Source organism: Micropterus dolomieu, linkage group LG22, assembly GCF_021292245.1.
Source record: "Micropterus dolomieu isolate WLL.071019.BEF.003 ecotype Adirondacks linkage group LG22, ASM2129224v1, whole genome shotgun sequence".
Classification (NCBI taxonomy): Eukaryota; Metazoa; Chordata; class Actinopteri; order Centrarchiformes; family Centrarchidae; genus Micropterus; species Micropterus dolomieu.
Genome location: NC_060171.1, coordinates 26,601,310 through 26,627,923, shown reverse-complemented (window position 1 = coordinate 26,627,923; position 26,614 = coordinate 26,601,310). Strand labels below are relative to the sequence as shown.

General features: G+C 40.7%; 1 protein-coding gene across 2 annotated transcripts in view; it reads left to right on the top strand.

Annotated features, from left to right (window-relative positions):
* The window catches only part of cdh13 (cadherin 13, H-cadherin (heart)), a 370,680-nt gene that overhangs the window by 334,628 nt on the left and 9,438 nt on the right, over positions 1-26,614 (top strand). Inside the window, exons 13-15 of one of the 2 annotated variants that reach the window (XM_046037992.1) lie at positions 3,944-4,177; positions 6,188-6,406; positions 19,104-20,782. In XM_046037992.1, the coding sequence (XP_045893948.1) occupies positions 3,944-4,177; positions 6,188-6,406; positions 19,104-19,111 (461 nt within the window). In that variant the 3' untranslated portion in view covers positions 19,112-20,782. Of the gene's footprint in view, positions 1-3,943; positions 4,178-6,187; positions 6,407-19,103; positions 20,783-26,614 lie in introns of those variants that run through there. The other variant, XM_046037993.1, reaches the window with a different exon arrangement.

Genomic DNA, 26,614 nt, shown 5'->3' with positions numbered 1-26,614 from the left:
GGGGGGGGGGGGGGGGGGGGGGGGGGGGGGACTTGTAGTATGCAGAATAAATCTTATTGCAGTGCATGTTTACATCCATAATGTGTGTATATGACATCTGAATGAAAAACATGGCGGTAACCTTACACCAGTGCTTGGGAAAGTACCAATTCTGTACGTTTTTTTTTAAGTTGATAAGTGCAGTGTCAAGTGTAATACAACAGCCTTCATTCAGGCATCCAGTTGACCATTCTGTAAACCCCTCCCCTGAACAGCAATTGGCCAATCATCATTTACAACTGTAAGCAGACATGGCTGGCCTTGAGACAGTGAATAGGCTACATCTAAGCAACTTATTCATATTATACGCCTGTTAACTTAGGCATTTACACTGTCTGTGATTTTCTGTCCTGCATGTGTCAGCTGCAGCTGTGTTACTTTACACTATGTTTTATTTGTCTAATATTAGAGTTGGCTCTTGGTTTGTAAAATATGCCGCTCTGTTGCCAGTACAGATTTGTCCACCTTTGCGATTGGTGATCTGCTGCACACACTGCCTCTTTTACAGTCCCCTCCAAAAGTATTGGAACGGTAAGGCAAATTCCTTTGTTTTTGTTGTTCACTGAAGACATTTGGGTTTAAGATCAAAAGATGAGTATGAGACAAGAGTTCAGAATTTCAGTTCTCATCTAGATGTGTTAAACAGCTCAGGACACCCTTTGTTTGAACCCACCCATTTTTCAAGTGAGCAAAACTATTGGAACATGTGACTGGCAGATGTTTCTTGTTGCCGAGGTGTTGCCTTTTAGGTTGATTATCCAAACATTAAATAGCTCTGCATGACTAGTCTAAGTTTTCATCCTTGGTTCAAACCTATAAAGATTGCATTTCCTGTAAAAGAGGATAAACCAACATGAAGACCAGAGAGTTGTCTATGGGAGAAAAGCAAGCCAGTGTCTAGATGATAAAAGAAGGAAAATCGACCAGAGCCATTGGACAAACATTGGGCAGAGCAAGCACAACAATTTGGAATGTCCTGAAAAAGAAAGAAACTACTGGTGTACTGAGCAACAGACGTCGAACAGGTCAGCCAAAGAAAATAAAAGTAGTTGATGACAGAAATATCATGAGAGCTGTGAATAAACCCCCAAAACATCAGTAAGTGACATCACCAACGACCTCCACAGTGCAGGGGTGAAGGTCTCACAATCCACTGTTGGAAGAAGTAGCAGTAACAATCGGAAGGTAGTACAGAGATGAGCCGCAAGTTCGGGAATCTCTTGGACTGATGAGACCAAGATTAATCTCCACCAAAGTGATGGAAAGGCCAAAGTGAAGCATGGTGGAGGTAATGTCATGGCTTGGGCGTGCATGGCTGCTTCTGGAACAGGCTCATTAATATTTATTGATGATGTAACTGACGATGGTAGCAGCAGAATGAATTCAGAAGTGTACTGAAACATTTTGTCTGCCAGTTTACAGAGACATGCATTGAAACTAATCGGGAGGAAGTTTATCATGCAGCAGGACAATGAGCCAAAGCACACACGGTAGCTCCGCTTTAATCTTGAGAAGCTGCAGAGCTGCAGTCTCTTTTCATTCAACTTACACTGTAAATTTTCAGCTAAACTGATGCTTTTTGAAGACCATTTTCTCTCTCTCTCTCTCTCTCGCCTGTCATTCACCGGTCTTGTGCAGACTTTTACGTGCATTACTGCTGCCGACAACTATTTCATGTAGCCGGCTATTTAAAAACGATACAATATTCTTTGTGTGGTTCATTAACGGTGATAAATTATCCGAAAGTTCCGCGAGGTGTGAACAACTCGGCACAACACCGTGAAGCTGGGGCTCGGTCTCTTCAGCAAGCGTTCCTCCACTGCCACTGCACAAAGACACGCTACGCTTACACATGCGCACTGATGACCCAGGGTTAGGGTTACAATGTTGGATTTATTCACGCACTTCAAAAACATTTATTGAAAGTTTTATTCTTTTTACATGTTTATTTACAGCATTAAACGTTGAAATGTATATTGTAATAGGCTGTATATTAACTTATTGGGAGAAAACTGGTAGTTCTATGTAAAATCAGACGTTGAGCACCCCCATAAAGCCAAAATGGCATGATCCTTGTTTCACTGCAATGCTTCGACTGTGAGATTGACAGTCGAATAAGGCTCCGCCCATCGAAGCATCGAATCTTCGACTATTCGGGGTCAGCCCTACTGCCAACAAAACAAAGAACTTAGGTTTTAGACTGGCCAAGTCAATCACCTAACCGTAACCCAATAGAGCTGCATTTCACCTCCTTAAGAGGAGACTGAAGGGAGAAACACCCTGAAACAAACAAGAACTGAAAGAAGCTGCGGAAAAGCCTGGAATAGCATTACAAATGAAGAATGCAGCAGTTTGGTGATGTCGATGGGTCGCAGGCTTGAGGCAGTTATTGCAAGCAAGGGTTATGCCACCAAAAAATAAATGTTATTTACTTTAAGATTATTTGTTCCATTACTTTTGCTCACCTAAGAATGCTGTGGTCTAATACAAACGGTGACATGTCCTAATGTGTTTAACACATCTAGATGTGAATACCAGGAAATAAAAGCTGAAATTCTGAACTCTTGTCTCATACTCATCTTTTGATCTTAAACCCAAACGTCTTTAGTGAACAACAAAAACAAAGGAATTTGCCTTATCGTTCCAATACTTTTGGAGGGGACTGTATGTGAACGCGCTCATAGCTGGATTAGGAAACCCCGGGTTCACTTAGCGAGTTGATAACCAGCTTCGTGTGGCTGTTTATCCTGAACGCAATTGTTAGAGTTAGTGAAGATGAAAAGATATCCTGGGTATGTTAAATTTGCTTCATAATGTAGACCCCAGGGGTCTAATTGAGACCTGTGTTTATTTGTCGAAATGCATAGCCACACCAGGCCAGTAAAGGGACAGGCGTCTAATTGGGACAAGGCTTTTAACTGAAGTTTTACGGTAGTTGGTTCAAATGAAGGTCAGTAGATGCTCTGACCAAATCTGCCTATTATGGAACTGGAAAAGACTTACCTCATCTAAATCATGTGTCATATTTTAATAGTTTTCTTTTATGTTTGTCCCAAAAAGTTCACTTTCACCCAATCAGCATTTCACGGCAGGAGCATTTCTTGCTCAGCGTGTGCAGCTTTCTGTAACGGCACTGTAAAAACCCAGACTGAGTTTCATTCCTGCTTCACTTGACATTTATTGCACATATATCTTGACTTGTTTTTCCCCTCCTCTCTGCCCTAAATCGTCTGCAAATATATTTTTTTTTTTTACCTTGAAGAGGTGGAGGAGACCCATTTTCCAATTACAGATCTTGTCTTTAGGTGTTAATTGCTAACTGACCTCTGGAGCTGTTGTGGATGCAGTGTGGATTTTTTAATAACCTCTAATCGCGTTGAAACAGAGAGCAGTAATAGAGAAGAGCCGAGCTGCTTTTTAACCCAGCATCCTTCAATAAGGTGTAATCTCATACAAAACACCGAAGCCGGCCGTGCGCCAAGTCAAAATGCTCTTTTGCAAAACATGAGCCTCTGTGATTCATGCTCCTCTGACATTAAAATGACAAATGTTTTTGTTTTGTATGGGTTAAATTAGGTCAGCGGAGTAGAGAAGAGCAAGATGGATCTTGTTAAGTTTACATTTTGTTTTTTGAAAAGCATCAGGTCATGCTTTGCTCTTGCATTTCAGCTGAACGCATTTTGACGTTGCAGAAGGAAAAACATTTAAGGGGGAATTAACTTTAGAATAATCATGCAGCCACATTGCGTTATTGCCCTTTTCACATCTGCCCGGATCATTATTGTTCCCATTCTCTGTATAATGATGAGCATGCAGTAGAGCACTATGCAGTTTTGCAGAGTGAATCAATGAACACTTCTGACTTTTTCATGTCCTAATATTTGTGTATTTTGTATGTTTACAGGTAGCCCTCCAGCCACAGGTACCGGCACATTGATCATTCACCTGGAAGACTTCAATGACAATGCCCCCTATGTGGTACCATCGGTAGCGCGAGTGTGTGAAGACGCCCATGATATGAATGTGGCCATAGTTGGAGGGCGGGACAAGGACCTCCCGCCCAATGCCGCACCCTTTAAGATTGAACTAGGAAAACAGCCCGGCCTAGATAAAACATGGAAGGTTACTAGAGTCAACTGTAAGTATTTTATTTTGAAATTAGATTTGTATGCTCCTGAACTGAATCGAACAGTAACAATAATGGAGTTTTAAAGATGTTAATGTCTCACCAAAAGTCCACCTTAACCTTAATAGACCACAAAATTTGTTTCAGTGTACATGGCTTTGCTGTTATTATGCCCTCAAAATTTTTCTTTTCACCAAGACCAAGAGTTCTTTCTCAAAGAGTTGCTAACACCCTGGGTTATGCATGAATAAAAAGAAACAAATAAAAGGAAGGTTTAAGAAGAGGGAAAGCTGCCAAAGCACAACAGTGCATTTCATTGCAAGAATATTCAAGGGTCAGTTCGCCCAAGTACAATTTTACATCCTGCCACACACGGTTGTCCATGCTGAATGCAGAGCAGGGAAGTCTTAACTGCAGATGTTAATATGGATCACACAGTAAGTACGATGAGTAAAATGATACAAGGAGGGAAGTGGGGGAAGGAGGATAGACAGACAACCAAGACATTGATTCAGGGTTGCATGACCGGCAGCGCTGTCTGTGTGTGTTTGAGTGACAGAGCAGAGCTAAAACCTGCCCAGAGGTATTAGCTGTGACTGACAGCGGGCGAGGGAGGTACAGACACTCCTCAATCACCACCGCTGGAAGAGACAGATAGGGCCCGCAGAGAAAGAGCCCGCTCCCACTGAAATGGACTGGCACTGTGCTCGCCTCGGCTGTGTGTGCATGTGTGTGTCTGTGGATGATTGTGGAACCAGAGGTAGGAGAGCTGGTGGTTATACCTCGACAGTGTATCACTCTATAAAAGTAAGTTTTTTTTTTTGCCTTGACATACAACTTGTTTTAATCCTACAATTGTTCATGAATTGTTTTGTGAACACTTACAGATACATTTAAAAGCACGCTATTAATTTTTTCAGACAAAATTTTTACCCCCATAGGTCAATCACATTTTTGAAAATCCTTTTTATTTGACATGTTAAAGTTAGTCAGTTTTAACATACAGATGGGGGAAAGATTAGAGAAATAGTTTAACCTTTTGGGAAATGACCTTATTTGCTTTCTTGCCAAGAGTAAGATGAGAAGATCAAGATGACGGACTATTCCTTTAAACGTTGAACCTGGATAAATGAGTGAAGAAACATAATGCATTATGAAAATAAATGATATGCTATGGGCTTCGCATTCATCAAATCTTATCCCATTTGTACACATGTGGGACCAAATGATGTTCATTCCTCCAGTAGATTTCCAGAGATTAAAAAAATATCTATGCCAAGGAACACTGAAGCTGTCCTGGAGGTTTGTGGTGGGATAACACCATACTAAGACACTTTATGGCCGTTCATCTGTGTGTGTTAGCACTTAACATGTTAATTGCAGATCAACACAATTATATCATTAAGAAAAATCTAACTGGTTGTATTGAGAGAGTGCTGACAGTTAGCTGTTTGTTGATTTCCCGCACGCTGATCAAGGTTTGTAGAAACTTCGGGAAATTCTGCATCTCACACCCGACTCTGGATGTGAAAATACACTGATGAGCCAGAGAGCTGGCGGTGATTTGTACAAAGAAAGGCCTCAGCATTTATGAAATGTTTACTGTTGCCTTGTGACATTGCACACAGCCCACAGTTTGACAATGGAAATATTTCTAATTTCATACAAACCTAAAAGTCACCTCACCTGGAGTTAACGGCTGTGGCAGAGTAAAATGTGCAGCTTTGCATATCATGGCACATTTCAGCAAGAAGTGAACTGGCTCCTGTATTTTCAAGTGTGATGCAACAAAATGTAACAATCTTCTGCAACTTAAGTGGTGCCAATTATTGTTGTCTCCGTTGTGGCTTGGCAAACAGTAACTTAAGGCATGTGAGTTTTGCATTTTAATACACATCTTTAGTTCTGCTTTGCAAAATCGGCAGCTGTTAATGGAGAATAGATGGACAATACATGCAGATTGGGGGATTGTTGTACATCCACTTTATTAAACCTCCCTTTTTTCCTCTGTGTCCCCCACAGCCACACATTCCCAGATCATGCTTTTGCACAGTCTGAAGAAAGCCAACTACCAGCTCCCATTGCTCATTACTGACTCAGGAGTGCCCCCTTTGTCCAACAACACAGAGGTCAAAGTTCAGGTGTGCGTCTGTAAGAAGAACAGGATGCACTGCAGCTCTGCCCACTCCCACCGCGCCAGCCTTCTCGTGCTGCTCGCCACACTCCTGCTCGCCCTACTCTGTAAGTACCATCAAAACCAAAGCACAGAAAAAATGAGAACGTGATGATGTTTTACTTGCTGTTATCCTTGTTTCAATGTTCTAAAATAATATGGTATGTTGCTTCCAGTTTATAATTTGATGAGAAATTAACACAGACAAAATGTCAAATGGTGCTGACTTTTAGGAGAGTTGCATTTAAGGGGATGCAATTAATTGTACTGAGTGAATAGTAAAAAGTCCTATGGGTATGCAAGTGTTTGCATCCCTTCATGCATTTGAAAAGTGTGCTTTTTGTATTCATTTTGCAAGAGTATGTCTTGTGCATTTCACATATCTATATTTTTTGCCGCCATGCCTAGGGCACTCCCCAGGAAGTCAAACTTGAATTCACTCTGAATATCTCATTTAAGCCATTAGCGATAGCATGAATAATTCAGCCCCACTCATTCACAACAAAAACGTAATGGAGGACGTCCAACAGCTAGTTTGGTGAGAAGAAAAATAATTTGCAACTTTAAGGCCCCTACATCGCATTCTCCCATCTGGGCTTGTTCTCTGTAGTTTATAGTTAGGCTCACTGTGCGCCTGAGGCAGGGTACAGCAGGAGGGGTGGTGAGAGAAGAGAAGAAGAAGAGGACAAAGAAATAAGAGGGGAAAAGAAAAGAAAAAATGAATGGGAAAAGGAGAGGGGGGAAAAATTATTTTAAGCCTAAGAAATGGTGTAATTATATCATCTTTTTTTCCTACTGATTTGTGTTTGACTGTGAAATGTTTCATTGAAGACCATCAGAAAAATCACAGTCATCTCTTCTTTACTCTTTCCAGCTCTCTTTCCCTTTCGTCTTTGTTTTGTTCCATTGATCTGAACATCTTTTTCTCCCTCTCTCATGTCCCGTTGATCACTCCCTCTTGCATATTCTCTCCATTTCCTGTCTCTGATCCCTCGGCCCTCTGTTCCACTGTTTTTCCTCCCATGTACCACATCTCCTGCTTTTTTGCTTTCTCTCTTATTTAGCAAACATCCGCACTCTCCCCATAATCCTTTGCTTGCAGGCAGAATCTCTGCGTCTCATTTTTTCTGGGTATCTGTGAATCACAGCATCTAGCATGACCCATCGATCTTTCTCTGGGTATGGATCAATCTGTCTATCGATGCCTATCTTTTTTCCAAGCACTCATTTATCGCAGAGGACTTTGCTCTGTATTGGAAGGCGCTGTTTGAAGAACAAAGAAGAACTCATCATCTTTATCTCTCATGATGCGGTTTGAGCACTTACCTGCAACTTCTCTTAAAAACTCTTGATTCACACGACACACAGTGTTAAATTAAACTGACAATGTGTAGCAAGCAACAGCATAAGCATACCCCACTCCAGCGTTGGTAGACCATTAGTCGCGGTTTCGCCGTGGCACACTAATCGTGAGCGAAAGCTGATGCTGCGTCAGCGTTCTCGGGCGAGCAGCCACCTCTCAGAAAGTTTCATGGCAGCGATCCTGTGAGTATCCCAGCTGGAACAGTCAGTTAGCTTTTCACGCTTCCCTTTTTAGAAGTATTTTTGTTATTTACGGTTGCCATAGTAGCAGCCGCAGTGTCTCTACTACAAAGCTTGATAATTAGTTGACATGCCAAGATTACATTAGGAGAGTTGTCCCCGCAGATGTCTTTCACAACAGTAGCATTCGTTACTACACTGTAAATAGTGCAGTGATAGACAGTGACATTCATTAACCAAATAGCTGCTCCAGATGACAGATTTTTTGGGCTGCCTGGTTCCGTTACCAAGTACATGTCCATTCATTCGGACTTAAGCCTGCTTGCACAGTCAGCACAGACGTAACAGTGTGCGGTGTTGTCCTGGAGATGGAGGCTGGAGATTTCAGAGAGAGGAAACAAGGACGTGTGTGTGTTCATGTGTGTCTCACATTGAGACAACTGGGCAACAGAGGTTCCAACAACACAGATGCATAACATCTACACACACACACACACACACACACACACACACACACACAAGGGAGCGCCCAGAGAGATGACTCCTGCTTGAGCTCATCACAGAGACCTGTGCTGGGGGACAGATAGAGGGGACTGATCACTGCAGTGTATAGTCAGATAGTCTGACAGAAAGGCAGAGAGGATGCTGTTTCAGTTCCCTTATCTCCAAGCTGAACTCTGACCCTGCGTGGAGAGAGATGACGGGAAGAGAAAATGGAAAGAGCCAGAGGGGAAGGATGGGGAAAGGAAACGAGAATAAAGGTGTGGAGATTAAACTCTTCTGTTTTTTTCTGCTTTTGCCCACCAGGCCACAGTGGCGTGCACGGCCAGATTTCTTAATTTCTCTGGCTCCTTGCAATTGTATCATTCTTACCTTTTCTGCCCTCTGTTTTAACTCTTAGTCTCATGTCAACATATTTCATTTGCTTCCCCCTAATATCTGCTTCTGGCAACTACTTTTATGTTTAGTTGAAAGGGGCCATGTGTAGTTTTCAGTAGCCTCTAGCAGTGAGGTTTCAGATTGCAACCACTATGTTTCCAAACGTGTGCTCCTGCGCATCCTCAAACTAACAAACGAGCAATGCAAAACAGAGACACAACAAGAAACTGCATCAGACAAAATGCTGGACACTTACATTGCAGTATTTTTATTAGCTTAATGTTAAAAATACATACTCGTTACATGGCAACGTTATATTGACTGCATTTAGCAGACATGATATGTTGGCGTTTTTTTTCACCCATGAGACTCTGTCAGCATAGTTAAAATTTACTGGATTATAACTTAAATGGTTAGTGAGCCAGACTGAATATTATGCGATTCTTGCCACACTTTAGTATAACAGTTACTTTGACCCTAACCGCAATAAGTAACATTACTGTAATGAACAGGTCTGCCACTGTGGTGTTATCCTGCGCCGTTATGTTGCATTATTGTATATTATGTGGGTCACATAAGTTACAGTGACTGAGACTTTCGAAGAAGCTATCTATCTGAGTATCAGTAAAATGATAATAAATCTAAATTGAACGTCACAAAGCAAACGTCAGATGCTAACGTTAGCTGGACACCCTGCCTTGCATCAATAGCCTAAACAATCGCTCCACGTTAGCTTTGTACCGTTACATCATTCCTTGCAGGCTAAAATAAACAGTTTGACATACGTGACCAGTACACAGGATAGTAATATGGATGCTGTTACCTGGTGAAGTTATGTGTATTTAGTGTTTGGCAACAGATAACATTAGCATTGCATTATCTAACTCGAGCCAACTTAAACACAGAATCACAATATATTTCACATGCTTTGCAGTAATGTTAGTTTACCTGTCCAATAGGATGAAAGCCAACTCTGGGTTGGTTATTAAAACAAGGCAGAGATCTCTTCATGACTCAAACACCTTTCCAATGTTAAGCGTGTTTTCACCCAATGTTAATCTGATTCTTGTTTGGCCTCACGGGCTTCAGCACATAAAACATTTTTGTTGTTTTTTTATCCTTACGCAGAGTTTGTTTTCGACTCTGTCATTTTTTGGTGTTAGCGCACTCGATTTCTTTAGCTGCGGTGTTGTTGCTGTGTATACAGAGCAGAATCAGTAGTCAAGCGACTCGGGAGAGCACATGAAGTAAATCAATGGATTACGCCAAAAATCTGACCCGATTTCTTCACATAGGAAGCAGCATAAGTGGGAACATGAGAAAGCCGGCAAATGGTTCATTTTTACATGAGGTTACAACCCATTCACAAATAGGAAATAAAAATGTATTCATTTCATTAAAAAACTAGATCTAACCCCTTTAAGGGAAGAATTGTGGTCTTGGATAAATGCTGAAAAAGTCAATCTTAAAGCATGAGACAGGAAACATTCAATATATAACCAGAACCAGGATGCTTCCCTACACAAGCATTCCCACAGTGGGTACCGAGGCACCACCTGATAAAATCCAGATGAGATTTAAGACATTTTCATTCACACTTAGTGACATATGTCTCAGTGTCTCTGTTGGCCAGATCACAAACGTGATTACAGTCCATATTTGTTTTCCCGAGCTTCATCGGCTCTCTTCCATTCCAGAAGGAAGGGGTAATGCATCTGAAGCTGTTTGGTAACTGAATCGTATTAATGAAATATGAGCGAGACAAAACATATCGTCTTCATGGCTGTAACTCACACTGCTCTCTCAACCACTAAGATCATACAGTGGTTGACTGATCAGGGATCAGATACATGCTACAGCAGCTCTGTGCACCTTGTATTTGATCATATGCCTAGAAATGGATGAAACCATTTTCCTTGTTGCTTTGATGAAACAGAACAATGTCTAATTTGAGTGTAATTTCAGCTTCCATTACCACAAGGACAGGAACAGGACAAAGTAAGTCGCTTCTGTCACACTACTGGAGGAGTAAACATTTTGCATGCATCTTGGAGACGCAAGATACTTTTCCAGCAGTTGGGAAACAACTCATGGGAGCTTTACTTTGGTCTTGAGCAGTTACAGCCTTTTTTCACCAATAAACCGTAACCTACAATGTTCATTTACTGCCAAACTTCACTTCCAATTGTTTCCTCTACTCCACTGCGTTCACCTGCCACTTGCTGTCTCTCGCTCAGCCACACACTCCCTCCTCACACTAAAAGGAGCTACTCCATGGCGACTGCAGGAAAAATGCCTCTGCCCTGTTTGGGAGTATTTTGGGGTTTGTCCTGATTATAAAGGGGAGCCAGCCAACATGGATCATCTCTGTTCAGCCCACTGATGTGTCGGCATCAACAGGGGCAATGGTCATCGGGTCTCCAGCAAGGAGGAATCTGTGGAAGAAGGGCACTTATTCCCTATTTATTCATTATTCTATGGGTTAAGCATTTAAACCCAGCAAGACTTGTCTAAGTAGGCTAATTGCATATTAGGCACACAGCATTGAAGGCTAGACAGTGTTATACATGCTACAAGGACTTCTGTCACAGGCAGCTCAGCTTTTATGTTATGGTTTTTTTACACAAATCATATACCGTATACCCTGGTGAAAAGATTTATCTTGACAAATGCTGTTACATCTAAGCTTATAACTCAGTCTGAGATGACCAGAGCTTTGCTGGTCAGGAGAAATTAAATCTGACTATAACGTGAAAGTTACTTAGTGTACCTCTTTTTGTGACTAGCAGAAGCAAACTGTCGTATACTGAAATGCCTGGATCTGTAAGAAAAAGCTGCCACATGGGGCAATGGTGCCAAATAAACCCAAACCAGACAGGGACCCTATAAAGGGATACCATGGTTTAAAAAAGTTTGGCCTGAACCTAACAGCATGTGAGACACAAGACGTCTTCACTGTCAATATGATTTCTGTGCAGAATAAGGATGTCAGTGAATTTAATCCAAACTGGAATTACGCCGCCTTGGCAAATCAAGGAAACATTTAGTGTCTGAAGAGTTTAGTTATGTAACACAAGACAAGGACTGCATGTTGTTCTTTGCATCCTTTGTTTAAAACCCTCTAGAGGTCATCTAATCTACAGACTCTGCAGCATTTAGTATTGTGTGTGTGTGGCGGGGGGGGGCTTGATGTGTTTCTGAGTGAGGCTATAAGAGGAGAGAGAAAACAAGCACTTCAGTTCCATATTTCATCTGATTCCATCTATTTTCCTTAAAACAACTGAAGTGATTCATACTTGTATATTTTTCCTACAAACAAGGCAGAAAGAAGCAAATTAGTCTGAGTCTCCATAAAAATGACACTTGAATCAAAAGAATTGGTGAAACAAGTTGATTTTTGTTGAAGAGAAAGATCATCTCTACCCGACTGACAGATTTTCTCTTGTTGTGTGTATCTACTGAAAGCCAAAAGAATTAAAATGAGGCGTGGGTTGTGTAGCCTGCTTGTTAATATGGTGGGGAACTATATTTTTGCTGTCACTGGCCCCAGCCAGATCACACCGTTCCATCTGTACCTCCAACCTCCACACTTATTCCACCGACTCTTTCGGCAGCCCTCAGCTTAGCAACACTGCCAAAAGCAGAGGCACGTCCTCACTGGCTTTCTGTCCTAGCTCTGGGCCATATAACACTAAATAATGTATGTAACCCTGCAGGACAGAGAGGGAGGGCGGGCCTGTGCCTGTGTGTGCAGAGTGCCAACATATACTGTGTCTTCTAATGCGTACGAGACCTTTGTTGCTGTTGCAGGATTGGCAACTAAATCCCAGGGCTTTGCAGGGGCCTACTTTCACTCCCCCTCCATTGTAAGCCTGTCTTTCGTGATCAATGCGCCATAGACTCTCACACACATCCACTACACACATACACACACAACCACGCAGATTACCATAAAGCAGGGAACAATTACAGTATTATCCTACATTCCTGTAGAGGCAAACGTTTGCAGATATATAAAGACAAACACACATACACACTCAGATCCCGGGTGTTAAATGGCCATGTGAAAGCACCCATTGTTCAACTGAGATAAGATTTCCTAATTGGGCAAACTAAGTGCAGTCAATACGTGCTGCTATAGGCTGTGGATGTACACAAAAAGGACAGCTACTCATAAGAATGATTCCTAATTTTAGAAGTAATTACAAGGAGGATTGCTCCACTTTAGCTGTTAATACTGCTCACAGGTGGCAATCCAACACAGATGACCACACTGCCCCCTATCAGTGTACATGTGTACTGATGTGCTCTGCACAGTACATAGACTATCTCTCTGTTGCAGCTCCACCTTTGCTAAAAAATGAAATCCTCAAAGTTAATGATCTGTGGCAGGAGGCAATATGTTTTCCAGTATGTAAATAATGTGTATTTTACACATATAGGAGGTGTGGACATTGCTGGACTTTGGAGATTAATATGTTTTTGCCCTGTGTGTGTGAATTTGGCTTATACGGGTGAAATAAGGTGATAAAATGAAAATCTCTGGGGAAGTGGATGCTTATGCTCTTACCCATATTTCTATTTCTTCTCACACACACACACACACACACACACTCACACACAGACCCATTTCATCCTACACTGCGCCAATTCACCCTGCATGTGCTCAATTTAGGAAGGTCTACAAGCTCAAACCGCATGCCAAAATCTTTTCCGTGCAGGATTACGGGCTTCAGCAGCAGATTTGTCTCCAGTTGTAGTGCATTGCAGAGAACTGCTTCTCTCACTGTTTCCCTGTAATTTGAGCAAGAGCAATAATTCAATTCAAAGAGTAAAGGAGAGAGAGAGAGGGTCGAGTAAAAACAAAGCATTTACCATTAAACACAACAAAACAACTCCCAGCCCAGATGCCACTAATTTACCCTCCATCCTCCCGGGGTTTTAGTCCACACTATTCCTCTTCTCTGATCCCTCGCTTCGCTCTGACAGCCACTTTTCCTCTTCCTTCTCCAGCTCTACACTAATCCCCTACCAGCTATAGAGACAGGATGTTTAGGGGCTTATTTACTCTTGTAAAAATATGGCTTTTTCACAGCTTCCTTTGAAGAGACCTCAAGCCAGAGTGATGTGTGTGGTGCAAGGGCTTTTTTCTGCCTTCAGATCAAGCCTGCAAAGGGTTTTTGATCTTTGAACTGATATATGAACTCAAGGGTATTCAAAGGGGTATGTCTTTCTTAAGACAAAAGTCTATAAGCAACTAAGCTATCACTGTACCCCAATGAACATTTAGAGGCCTTATTATTTATAAATGTAGATTTCCATTGCTAGTACGTAACATGTACATACATTAATATGTAAACTGCACATTGTACCCTTTTAAGAACCCAAAAAGTTGTCATATTTGCTCTAAAGATATATGAATTATTTGTTGATCCTCATCAAGTATTGCTTAAAGGCATCATTAATTCTTCATGAGTGTAAAGTTGTTGCTCCAGACTGCACTCATGTTTTACTCATGTATTATGAAAGATTTGTTGGTACATTTGATGGTACATCTGTTAAACAGTTAACAAGAGATATAAACAGGGATTTGTCAGACCCAAATCTGAAGTTGCCAAAAATTAAAGTCTAGAAAAATGTAGAAGCTGTTTGTTGCCAACAGGATGAGGCAACATGAATGTGAACAGCAGTACCAAGGATCTGATCTCTATATACAGCCTAGCGCCTTTCTCACAGCTGATATTTAGATTTGTCAAATACAGGTGTAACTATTAACATTTACGTGTTCCAGTTCCAGGACCTTGGTATTGTATCTCACATTGATGCAATGCCGCTGTCACCTTCGTCTCCTCTCAGCAATTAGAAAGGGTTAAGAAAGCGGTTACTGTTCTTTCCAGTGTCCCATTTGATTCGTCCTCGTTACCCGCAGTTTGTTAAATTTACATTTTACACATTAGGCTGAAGCTTTTACCCAGAGGGACTTACAATATTGGAGGAGACCTAAGATAAGTCAACATCAGTGAATCGCTGTGATACTCCATTAGGTCATTCATATGCGCTGCGAAAACAGGTTTGAGTGCAAATGTATTCCTTTCTGTCTGGTGTTGTGAAATGGAAATAGGTTAATTTTCTGGCACAGGTAGCTGTTTTTCATGTAGTGCAACCAGAGAGTGTCAGGAGGTTGATATATACACAGGAACTTTGTTTTTTTTATATACTGTATATGCGGGACCTTTTCCAAGCAGCTGTAGACAGATGTGAGAACATTATGCTGGGTGTGATTTTGTCACGCATACTTTACATTCAAAAGTATGCATATGTGTGTGCATCCATGTTTGAGAGTTTCCAATACATCAACAACTACAGCAACCAACACACATCAAGAAGAATATGTAACATAGCAGGTGTCATTCTTTATGTCATTCATAAAAAAATTTCCCTCTGTGAGTCTCTGAAGGAGCGCCGTGTGGTATTGAAGCTAATTCTGCAAGCTGTAACATGAAGTGAATCATTCATAACCCAGCCAACCTCAGGTACAATGATTATATTGTGTTCATCCCTCTCTTTCTCGCTTCCTCTTCTTTCTACCTAATTCTCTCTTTCATCTGTTCCTGACCTATGAGTTCATAGCTTGTGTCTGCGAGAGAGCTGAGGTGAATTGATTCGGCAATGTATTTTCATGTCAGGGCTTTGACTTTTTAGCCAGAGGGGGAGAATTGCCTCTTTTATATCCACTTCTTCATGTGAGGTGAACCAGGGCTGCCAGAGTCTCATTAGATTTGCAAAAACCAATATCTGAGTCTCCAGTGCCTCCAAGTGTTTCTCGACTTTTATTTCCTTTTTTAAGGGGGAACACTTAGGCCTTAAATGTTATGAAAGGGGGGCATTGGAAGAAAAACAACAGAGAAAGAAAAATCAATTAGACCCACCCCTTCCACACCCTTCACCCTATTAGATATTCACACCCATTCAGACACCCTTCGATCGCATCAGAATATTTTGAAGTGTCCAGTCCAATTCATTTCAAAATGTCTGGGAAAATTATAGTTCACATTCCTCAAGACCGCTCCCTAATCTCATTGAGAGAAAAAGAAATGTGGAAGGAGAGAGACAGAGAGAGAGAGGCAGAGATGGAGGAGGATAAAAACAGAGAGACATATTTGCATGTCAGCAGTCGAACCACATGGTGAGTTTGTCTGACTGACACTGCCAACTTATTAAACAAAGCGCATAAGAGCTGTGACCACAACAGTGAGAGCAACAGTGCAACCCACTCATGCACTCACAATAGTAACGCAGAAAGCATAATGCAACAGTAAACCTTTTAGAAAGAAACACTAACTATGACAAATTGCCACCTCCAAATTGGTTGTTTTACACCACATTTTGCTGCATGCATTTTGCTAGATTAGCGGTAAAAGGTGAGGCTTAAAGGTAAGCCTGTTAAGTAAAGCAGAATGCTTATGGTACACCTGATCTGTTCCTCGCAGTAACCACTGCATCTGTGTACTAAGCAGTTGTACTTAAAGTGTACTTAAGCACAGTCACAGTCATCTGAAGTGTACTGCAGGAATGAAGCTATGTAAGGTCTCACTTTCTTTGCCACAAAATCAACTGTAAGATTGCACATAGCACTGTCTTGTAATATTTTATCCTCTAAAGGCTACTGGAATGTGTACATTTCTAACATATGCATAGTCAGATTTTGTACAATCCCATGGCACATTGTTATATGCAGTCCTAAATAATTTCAATCTTATAGAAATTTAAACAGATTCATCTGTTATTCCTCAATCCTAGATTGTGTTGAAGCTATTCAGAAATTCATTACTATAAATATAAGTTCGCTAACTACGTGAAGCCTTCAGACCAGTGATTTACTGAATCACTTTGCACCATTAAAATGTCAGAAATGTTGGAGCTAGTAAAGACTTTAAGAATGTATAAATTGGTTGCCAGGAATCATTTGTAGCACTGTCAACTATCTAAACAGGAAGTTATTGCAGCATAGCAAGCTGTTACATAACCTCTAAAAATGACAGATTTATATATATATATATATATATATATATATGATATATTAAACGTAGCTGCCAATCACTTGTAAATGTATTACTTTGTTTTATTCATATATGGATATAAATGGAGAAATAAGTGTGTTTCAGAGCTAATGTTATACATGCAGTTTTGAATGAGTGGGAAATATTCTGCTAAGCTAACTGTTATTTGATGATCACATTATTGGCATACAGTTTTGTTATTTGAGTTATTTTGTGTTATTTTTGTGAACTGTACTGTTTGTGAAGTTTACATAATTATTAAACTGCTTTTTATCATATATATTTTTTTAAGATATACTTTATTAATCCCACAATAATGGGATAATAACTCTGTTATTATTAAGTTAGTATTTATACACAGGTCCAAAAGACACACACATGCACAGGACCCATAGTAACACACGGAGAGATGTCAGAGTGAGGGTGCTGCCACTTAGTGCGGCGCCCCGAGCAGCTGGAGGTTCAGGGGCTTGCTCAAGGCCTCCTTCGGCAGTGCCCAGGAGGTGAACTGGCACCTCTCCAGCTACAAGTCAACACTCCGCAACTCTGGTCCGAGCTGGATTCGAACAGCGAACCCTCCGGTTCCCAGCCTAATCCTTACGGACTTAGCTACTGCCATTCAAAGAGGGTCAAACTAACGTTAGCTTTGTCAGTTTATTAAGTTTAAGCTGCATATGTAACAGTTATGCCTGGTAGTTATGGTGGTATGTGATGAGGTGCACTGTGAACTTACAAAGTGCAACCATTTACTAAATAAAGCATGTGCAACTCGAAAAACCAATTACAGCCATGCAGCATGCATCAATTAGCAGCTTATTACCAAACAACATTCTATATCATTGTCTGTGCAAATTAACTAGTGGTGGGGGAGGTAAAAAAAATGGGAGCTAAGAATTTTACTTTTTGTTCATGTAATGCTCAATAGAAAAATAAAATTGTAGATCATTTGTGCACTGTGTTTGACAAAGGAGCAAAATGTCTCAACAGTAAGAGTGACCTGGATTTGCCTCTTGCTGTCCAGAGTGCACTTGTGAAGTATGTAGTAAATCTAGTGAAGGGCCCATAGCCACAGCACAATTTGAATTTAGAAGAAGCAAAGTGACCTTTTCCTGAACTTGCGGTGAACAGCTGGGATCACCTGTGTAACCATTTAAAATATTTTTCAGATTTAGTGCTTGACTCCTATTTTGTCCTTTAGTAGAAGCCTAACCAATCCGGTCGTCTCAGAGGACACATTAAAAAAGGAGACAGAGAGGGTAAAGGAGGGGGAGAGAATGAGCAACATGGCGAACAGGAGTGAGGAGGGGTTTCTGTCGAATGCTCAGCAATCTCCAAACATGTCAGAAATAGGGAGCAGACTTGGAGGAGATGGCTGGCAGAGAGGCAATCAATAAACTCTCACATTTCATATTGCAGACTGTGTGTGTGTGTGTGTGTGTGTACACATGCCTGCCGTGTGTATTTATGTGACTGCGTGTGTTAGTTGTATCAAATTAAAACCAGCTTGTTGTAAGCAATTCTACCAGGGTGATGAGACAAACTACGCCATGTTACCAGAGAGCACACCATACGCTGTTTTTTTTTTAACCCGTACCACCAGGGAAAACATGGCATCAGTCGAAAACGAATGCATGCTCTGTGAAGTTCATAGGTTCTCGTAAAAAGATTATGTTGCATGAATTGAAACAGATTCTTCTCTCAGAAATAAGTGGGGAGTTCAGTCCAGGCTAATTTGTTGAAGACACTGCTTCAGAGCTATCCTCGGTACCATGAATTGAACTCATTCTGAGGTAAAATAAAAAGTTAAGTATTCTACAAGTACACGTCAGTAGCCAATTCATCTTCACTGTAGCCACTCGAGAAAGTGCCTCTTGATGGCATGATAAATCAAAAGCTTGGTGCACTTGTGTGCGCTCAAAGTTTGGAGAGAGTTGCTTGTGTTCTGCCATATTGATTGAGCTGTCCAGGATGTTGAGGATGGTACACGCTGACACCGTTTCAGGGTGGACATTCCCATTAAAGCCATTACTTAGTTGCTACTGCCTAAAGCTGGACTGAAAGTGAACAATTATAACTTCTCCGTTCTGTCCTCACTGAATCTTTAATGACGCGATACCATCACCTGTCCTGTGTAATTGATTGCAATTGATCTGGTTCAGTGATGACCTTGACTTTACGGTATCTCCTATCTTTTCTCTCTTTCTTTCCCACATATTCTCTTTCCCTCTCCCCCTTTTCCCTCCTCTGCCATCTTCTCCTCTCCTTTCATCCGCTCTCCCACCAGGCCTGTAGATTCTGCTGAAACCTCCCGTAGTCCTTTTTGCAACACTGAAAAGCAACGACTTATCTCCCCCACGCAACCCAGGCTTAGGAGAGAAGAAGAAGAAGAAGAAGAAGATGAAAAGGAAGATGAAGAAGGGAGAAGAAGTCTTCTCACTACGACAAATCAAGAACATACACGACACAATCCCCACTGGCACAACTGCTGTATAACACCACTCTACTTTATTTCTTTGTAATATCTCACTTATCCTCTTGCCACTGTCGTCTCCTTCTCTTCATCTTTAGTTTCCTTTTTGCATCTGTCCTTCCCCTTTTTAAGTGTTCTCTCATCCCATCTCTTCCAAGTTTTCCTGACCATGTGTGACTCTGACTTTTTTCTCCATCTGTCCCCTCCCCTCTACACTTCCTCCACCATTGATTATTCCATTCCTTTTTTTTACAGTTTTCATTGTATTCCATTTTGGCACCGCACCATTACACTGGCAGACAAACGTTGGGTGTTAGCAGCGTTCATGGCAACACGCCACATCCGTAGGAGATACTTGAAACAACATGTATATTGATATTGTAACAAAACAAGCTATTAATCAATTTCATTATGGACCTTACCTTAAACTTCTGGTCTTTTCCCTCGGTTCACCTGAAACCTCTCGCTCCATCCCCAGCTTTCTTTTTCTCCTCCTTCCCTCTTTTTCCTCTCATATCTACCTCTATTCCTCTGTCTTCTTTTCCCCCTCTATCCTTCCTTCCTTCACCCTTTCCGAGCATAGACATCATCCCACTACCTATCTGCCTCTAGTTCACTGTCTCCCCTTCTATCTATTGACCTCTGTCTGTCTCTCGGTGGGCCAGAGAACATTGCGAAGGCTGAGCTACTGTCCTGGGCGGGGGAAGAACATTGACTTTTTGATGTGTTCCTTTCTGTTCTCGTCACAGACTGTGTTTGATCTTGTTTCCGTCTTTAAGCGGAGAGAACAAAGCCTGTTTCTTTGTCTGCAGTGGTTGTGGTCTTTTAGGACAAGGTGGTAGCCATAAGCCTTCAAAGTCAGAAACTCTCTGGAGTCCTTTTGTTCGATTTGCTTCTGTTTTTATTGCATTAGTTGTCATGGAGTGGAAACAGTATATCTTTATAGTAACGGTGTAAACCTTAAAAAAAAAAGTACTATTATATAAATATTTTATTTTTTACCATTGTATAAATATACAATATTGATTAACTTATGTACTTTGATTGCAAGTCCTTTGGTCACCCACACAGTGAGTAAATAAAAAAGGAAATCATTTTCTGTGAATTTTAGGGACTGTTTCTAATGCTATTGATGTGTTGACTATTTTATTGTAACATCTTTTATTATTTTTTTTTATTATTTTTTAAATCTGTGATTAATTGCAGAATCAAGAGTCTTGTTTTGATGACTGCCATGTGTTTAGGTTCAATTTTGTCTCCAGTCAATTCTGCCCTCTCCTGTTCTCTCTCCATCTGTCATTACGAGTCACAAGAAGAAGTGTAAGATGAAAACAAAGGCTGTGGTTTTGGTGGATAGTTTCGCTTTTTTTCTCTTGCACTCATTAAAAGAACGTAGCGTGTGTGGGTTTGTGTGGAAGACCACCTTAAAGAAAAAGATGACATTTTGAATGAGTTACGTCTGTCTTTTGCACTAATTTAATAAAGCCGTTACTGAAAATTCCCACAATGCTGTTTTTCAAATTGTGTGTTCACTGAAAAAGCCATTTGATTTCTAGTGAAGAGTTGTGCACAGATTCACCGCATGTGTGATTTACATTTCAGCATTTCTGCTTCCTAGTCGATAGAACTTATTGGAAAATACGATTATTCGCTTTCTTGCCACAAGTTGGATGAGTAGACAGATACCACTCTCGTATTTGTCTGTTAAATATGACAAAATTATTATAGCTATATAGTTATATATAGTTTTGCTAGCTAGTATCATTGTTTATTGTCCCAGACTTTGACACTGATGTTGCTCCAATCTATTCATGTCCTAATTTGTCTATCTGTTGTCTGCAGATAAAGATGCGTGTAATTCAGAGAATTCAGATACAGTAAAATGAGCTGTATCATTTCCCTTTCTGTGGTTGCAGCGGTCACAGTGGCAAAAAGTTAAAAAGTTAAACAATCATAAACTCCAAATGCAGCAACAACCTCAACGTCTTGATTAATGCTCTAAAGTCAAGATGCCAACAAGAATCCAGTAAGCTATTTCTCCCTGCCAAGAAACCAACAAATAACCCCTCATAAAACCTTTTTGTTTTTACTCCGTTTACTACGTTTTTGTACAGATTTAAAATGTTAGATATAAAGTTTTAAGGAGTGAGCTTCAGAGGAGCTGGTAGGCAAATTTTATTTTATTCCAGGCTGTTTCTTCCACGGTGGTGCGGTGGTTAGCAAGAAGGTCATGGGTTCAAACCCTGGTTGCCCCGGCCTTTCTGTGTGGAGTTTGCATGTTCTCCCCGTGTCTGCGTGGGTTCTCTCCGGGTGCTCCGGCTTCCTCCCACCATCCAAAGACATGCAGGCTAGGTTGATTCGTGACCCTAAATTGTCCTTAGGTGTGAGTGTGAGCATGAGTGGTTGTTCGTCTATGTGTGGCCCTGCGATGGACTGGTGACCTGTCAGCTGGGATTGGCTCCAGCCCCCCCGCGACCCTGTACGCAGAATAAGCGGTTGACGATGGATGGATGGATGGAAATTACCATACACAATATGAAATGCGCATAAGCCCGCACTAAAATTATCACCTGATTGCAGTTCCCCTCAGCTTTACAGCACATTTAGCGTCTTTCAAGTCAAGTCAATTTTATTTATATAGCCCAATATCCCAAATCTCCTTCAGGTGGGTTAACTATCTGAACAGCATATGACACCCTTGAACTTTACATCGTCTTTAAGTCTTTAAGCTCATAGTTTCAGTTTTACAGCACGCAGCTGTTGCGAGTCTCGATTGCCACTGATAGATTCCCCAGCACCATGTTTTTCCGTCTGTGTTGATGTGTGTGGCTGGCTGGCAGACAGGTAGTAAATTTCAGGTACAGCACACTACTGCATTTAGAAGGAGAGCATAATTAGCTAAAAAAAAACTCCACAAACCCATTGTACAGTAAGCTACCTGTCCAGCACCAAACAGCAGACAGACAAATTAAGTGACCAGCTGGTGAACACAGTGGAGTATTTAGCCGCCAGATATTTCTTTGAAGGAGACCAAAACAGTGCTAAATGAAGAGTAAATATTTTACTTACATTCATCAGGTGGCCAGAACACAACCCCAACTGAATGAATATGTTGCTCCATGTGTGGTGGATGTGTAAATAGGCCATTCAACTTTCTATGGTGATAATACATCAATGTTGTGTTTAATACTAACCCTATTATTACACCTCCAACTTGTTCATTCAAGTTTCTTCATCTCTTTGTAGGAGATAAATTGTCGCTGCAAAAGACCTTCCTGACAACTGACGTTTAGAAAAGCAAAAGCCTTTCTCTATTGGTTGAAGTTTATTTAATATAGCACCCTTCACAGAGCAAGACGCAAGGTGCTTTTTATTCATATAAAGTAACATCATTAATAATAAAAGGCATTTATGGATATTAAAGAGCACAGTCAGCATTGCGTAACATTAGCAACTGTGTTATTATGTAAATTACTAAATAATTATTACAGATAATTATTTATTAATATAATTTTTAATTACAGGGATTCAACAACAGTGAACACTCTTCAGTTCAGCCACCTCAGTGTGCAGTTATTGCTCAGGGATTTAAGTCACGAAAAGCATGTTTATATGTTTTTATTGTAATCAATACAAGCTAAACACTGATTCCAAAAGGCACTTCAGAATCAGTGAATCCACTGCAGAGACACTAATATGGGCAGATATGATGAGAGCAGTTGGAGCCTTTTTAGCAGCATTATGAATAAGCTGTAAAAGTGAAGAATAGTTGAGTGAGTTTCGGAGAAAATAAATGCATGAATGAGCTGAAGGCTGTGATCTCAGGGCTTGAATTTCCAAAATATTAGAGATGCAGAGAGTATCACCGTGCAATCCTTGTTTTTCAGGTTTAACTGAAATCAAAGTGGGTTTATTCTTACTGAAACCAGTAGTTGTAATAGTATACTGATTCCATTATTTATCATTTACTTTTTATAGACTGTCAAGAGAGCTGACAAACAGCCTTTGAAGGATGTTTTATGCACACAAGATAAAAACATAAATATACTTCTCTTCCGTGAAATAAATATGTGAAAGGTAAAAGTCAGTGGGAGCTACCAAGACTTTGTAGGTTTAAAGTAGGCTGTCAAAATCCACCTCTGCATCTATTAATCTTTACTGACCACGGAGTGGCAGGCATCAAGGTTAGAGGGCTTACCTTCGGTCCACAGATGTAAGGGACACCATGCGTAACACAAGAGCAAAAAGAAATTGATGTTGTTAGGAATGAAGGATGAGTTTTCTTTGAGGTGCCACTGTGGTACAAAAAACAACAAATAAGCAGGCAGCATTGATGGCCTTGAAAGGCACACAATGTTTTCATTTTCATAGCTAACGTAAAACCTGGTGAATGTACAGCTTTGAATAGCAGTATACTAACAGTGATTTGGTTTAGAGTTTAAAGGGTTCATTTAACAGAGCGTTGGGAACTATCAGAAACAACCTTTGGAGCGTTAAAGGGAGGCACAGTATCCCAGTTACAATGTACAGTCTTCACCACTGTCTAACTGCCTTACACAGACGAGACCCATGGTCTTAGATTATTGCAGAAGAAGGGGGTGTAAATAAAGAGGGCCAGACAAACCTCTGGCTTCCTCCCACTTCCTTTGTCTATGTGTGGCCCTGCTTTTTGCCCGATGTCTGGGATCATGGGATTGGCTCCAGCCCCCCATGACCCTGTACGCAGGATAAGCAGTGGACGATGGGCTCGTCCAGGAGTGTGACAAAAGCTAAACTCAAGACCATTTGTTGTATCATCTTGGTCATGGTGAAAATATTACCGCAGGACAGCAGCTGGATGAGGAGAAGTTGTGTTTTCTGGTGCTGAAGAATATTGAATGCAGAGTATATACTTCACATCCTTAAAAGGTCCGTAGCTGTAAGTACATACAGTTGATAATAGTGCTCTGCTTCAATGAGTAAAGTGACGGATCTATAGGACCCATTAAAGGGTATAATGACTGTGAATGAGTGTGACTCACTAAATGATACGTTTGGGCCTATAGTATAGAAAGACTTCAGCCTCTCAAACCGTTTATTTCTTCAAGAAGAGAACACGAATGGGGGACGTTAATAAGCAAGAGAAGGAGCGAGTGACAAAGAAAGGGAATTAAAGAGTGAGAGCAAAACAGATGTTTTCTATTCTTTCGTTGACAGGTGCTGGACATAGAGACAACTAAATGATTTACATTCAGACAGGTTAAAAGAGTGTGTGTCCACTGATGTATGCGGAAACCAGCTGGGATAATTTTGCAGTTATAATAATGGGCATTTTATTTCTAGTTCATGCAGCATATCTTTAGTGCCACAATAAAGCCCAATTTCACTTGGATGTAAGAACCTCAATTCAAAAAAGTCCATTTCATTTATTCATGACTTTAACTTTCTTTAAAGCTCTTTCTAGTCTCTTCAGCAACACAGAGATGTAACACCATATGTGAAGTCTGGATTGCATTTTGATGTCAGCTCTCTACACAGGTAGCTGTCAACTTGAATGAATGCAATCAGCTTTCATCAGAAACTCCCTCACACTTCTCCAAGCTATTTTAACGAGCAGGGAGTCCTACCACCCTTGTTGTCTTCCTTTGTTACTTGAGCATCACTTCTCAACTGAGATTAGGTTATGTCTGTTGGAAGACTGTTATTGCCCTCAATTATTCTGAAATATGTGATCTCTGACTTTCACATGTATAGATGTGAACACTTTACAGACAACCTGTCACGGTTGATCAGTGCCTATTCTACTAAAGAGAACCTTTTATTCGCACTATACTATATTGGATTGTATGTGTGTCAGACTAAATCGCAACAACTCTTTTAAGAGGTTTTAAAAGATGACCTTTTGGATCAAATGGGACCTTCTATCGGCAGTAAAGTACAGTTGAATCAATATATACGTATCCTGTGTTGCTGCAGATAAGTGAAATAGACAGATGCAAGGCTCTATGGATGTACCTGCACATGCGCAAGCACTCGAAGGTAAATGCTTATTAACCTGTGCTGGATTGTGGATTGCTGGATAGAAATGATGGGTGCAATGTAAGCACCCTTAACGAATCACAACATCACAGCAGTTTCTAGCTCATGTGTAGCCTTTAACACCCTCCTCCCATGTAGAATACCATGTGATGCACTGGCACAAATTTCAATATGTTCATCGGTTAGGGTACAACTGATTCATGTTTCATTCTTGTTCACTGATGGGTAAAAAGCAGCTTTGAGATATATATTCTCTGAGACGCACGAGATGAAAAAGTAGGACAAGGTGAAGGACAAACAGGAAGTTTAATGGTTACAAAGTGGTTACAAAGTTGGAAACAAACTTTATGAGATTTTAAATGGCAGAATAAATGTTCTAGAGGAAAGGTAGGGTGACTTTTCCTCCGCCTCTTTGTGGCTTCAAAACAAAACCATCCATTTGTTAAGCATTTTAATTTCACTTCCTAATTAGAAGTGGCTACTTTATAGCTTTGCAGGCATAGAGGATTTCCTCCTCATAGTTCCCTATAACATTAATTCTAGAAATGCCAATAGCAACTATACTATCCAATAATAATGATACTAATATCCTCTATCCACCATCTCCCACTTAGCCATTCAGGCTCATTTATTCCCTCCTAGATGATCATTTACCACCTATTAACACAAGATCTTCATCTGTAATGACCACTCATTTTCACTCACATTCTACTTAGGCTTAGCAAGGTTAAGTAACGCCCTGAACCTGTGACAAACGTTGAATGGGCCATTGGCAGATATTGGTGGTAATTACGGTAGCAATATATTCAACCAGACCTAAAGGGTCTCTTTATTCTCTCCTTTATCCATCAACTGTTATTTCCCCTCATTCATGACTCTGATAATGTATCACCTAGCTCAATCTACTGGCCACGTCACCCTGATCCTTATCAGCAGTCATTCATCCCCTTCACCAATACAATAACATATACATACATACAGTGGGTACGGAAAGTATTCAGACCCCTTTAAATTTTTCACTCTTTGTTTCATTGCAGCCATTTTCCAAAAATCAAAAAAGTTCATTTTATTTCTCAGTAATGTACACTCAGCACCCCATCTTGACAGAAAAAAAACAGAAATGTAGAAATTTTTGCAAATTTATTAAAAAAGAAAAACTGAAATATCACATGGTCATAAGTATTCAGACCCTTTGCTCAGTATTTAGTAGAAGCACCCTTTTGATCTAATACAGCCATGAGTCGTTTTGGGAAAGATGCAACAAGTTTTTCACATCTGGATTTGGGTATCCTCTGCCATTCCTCCTT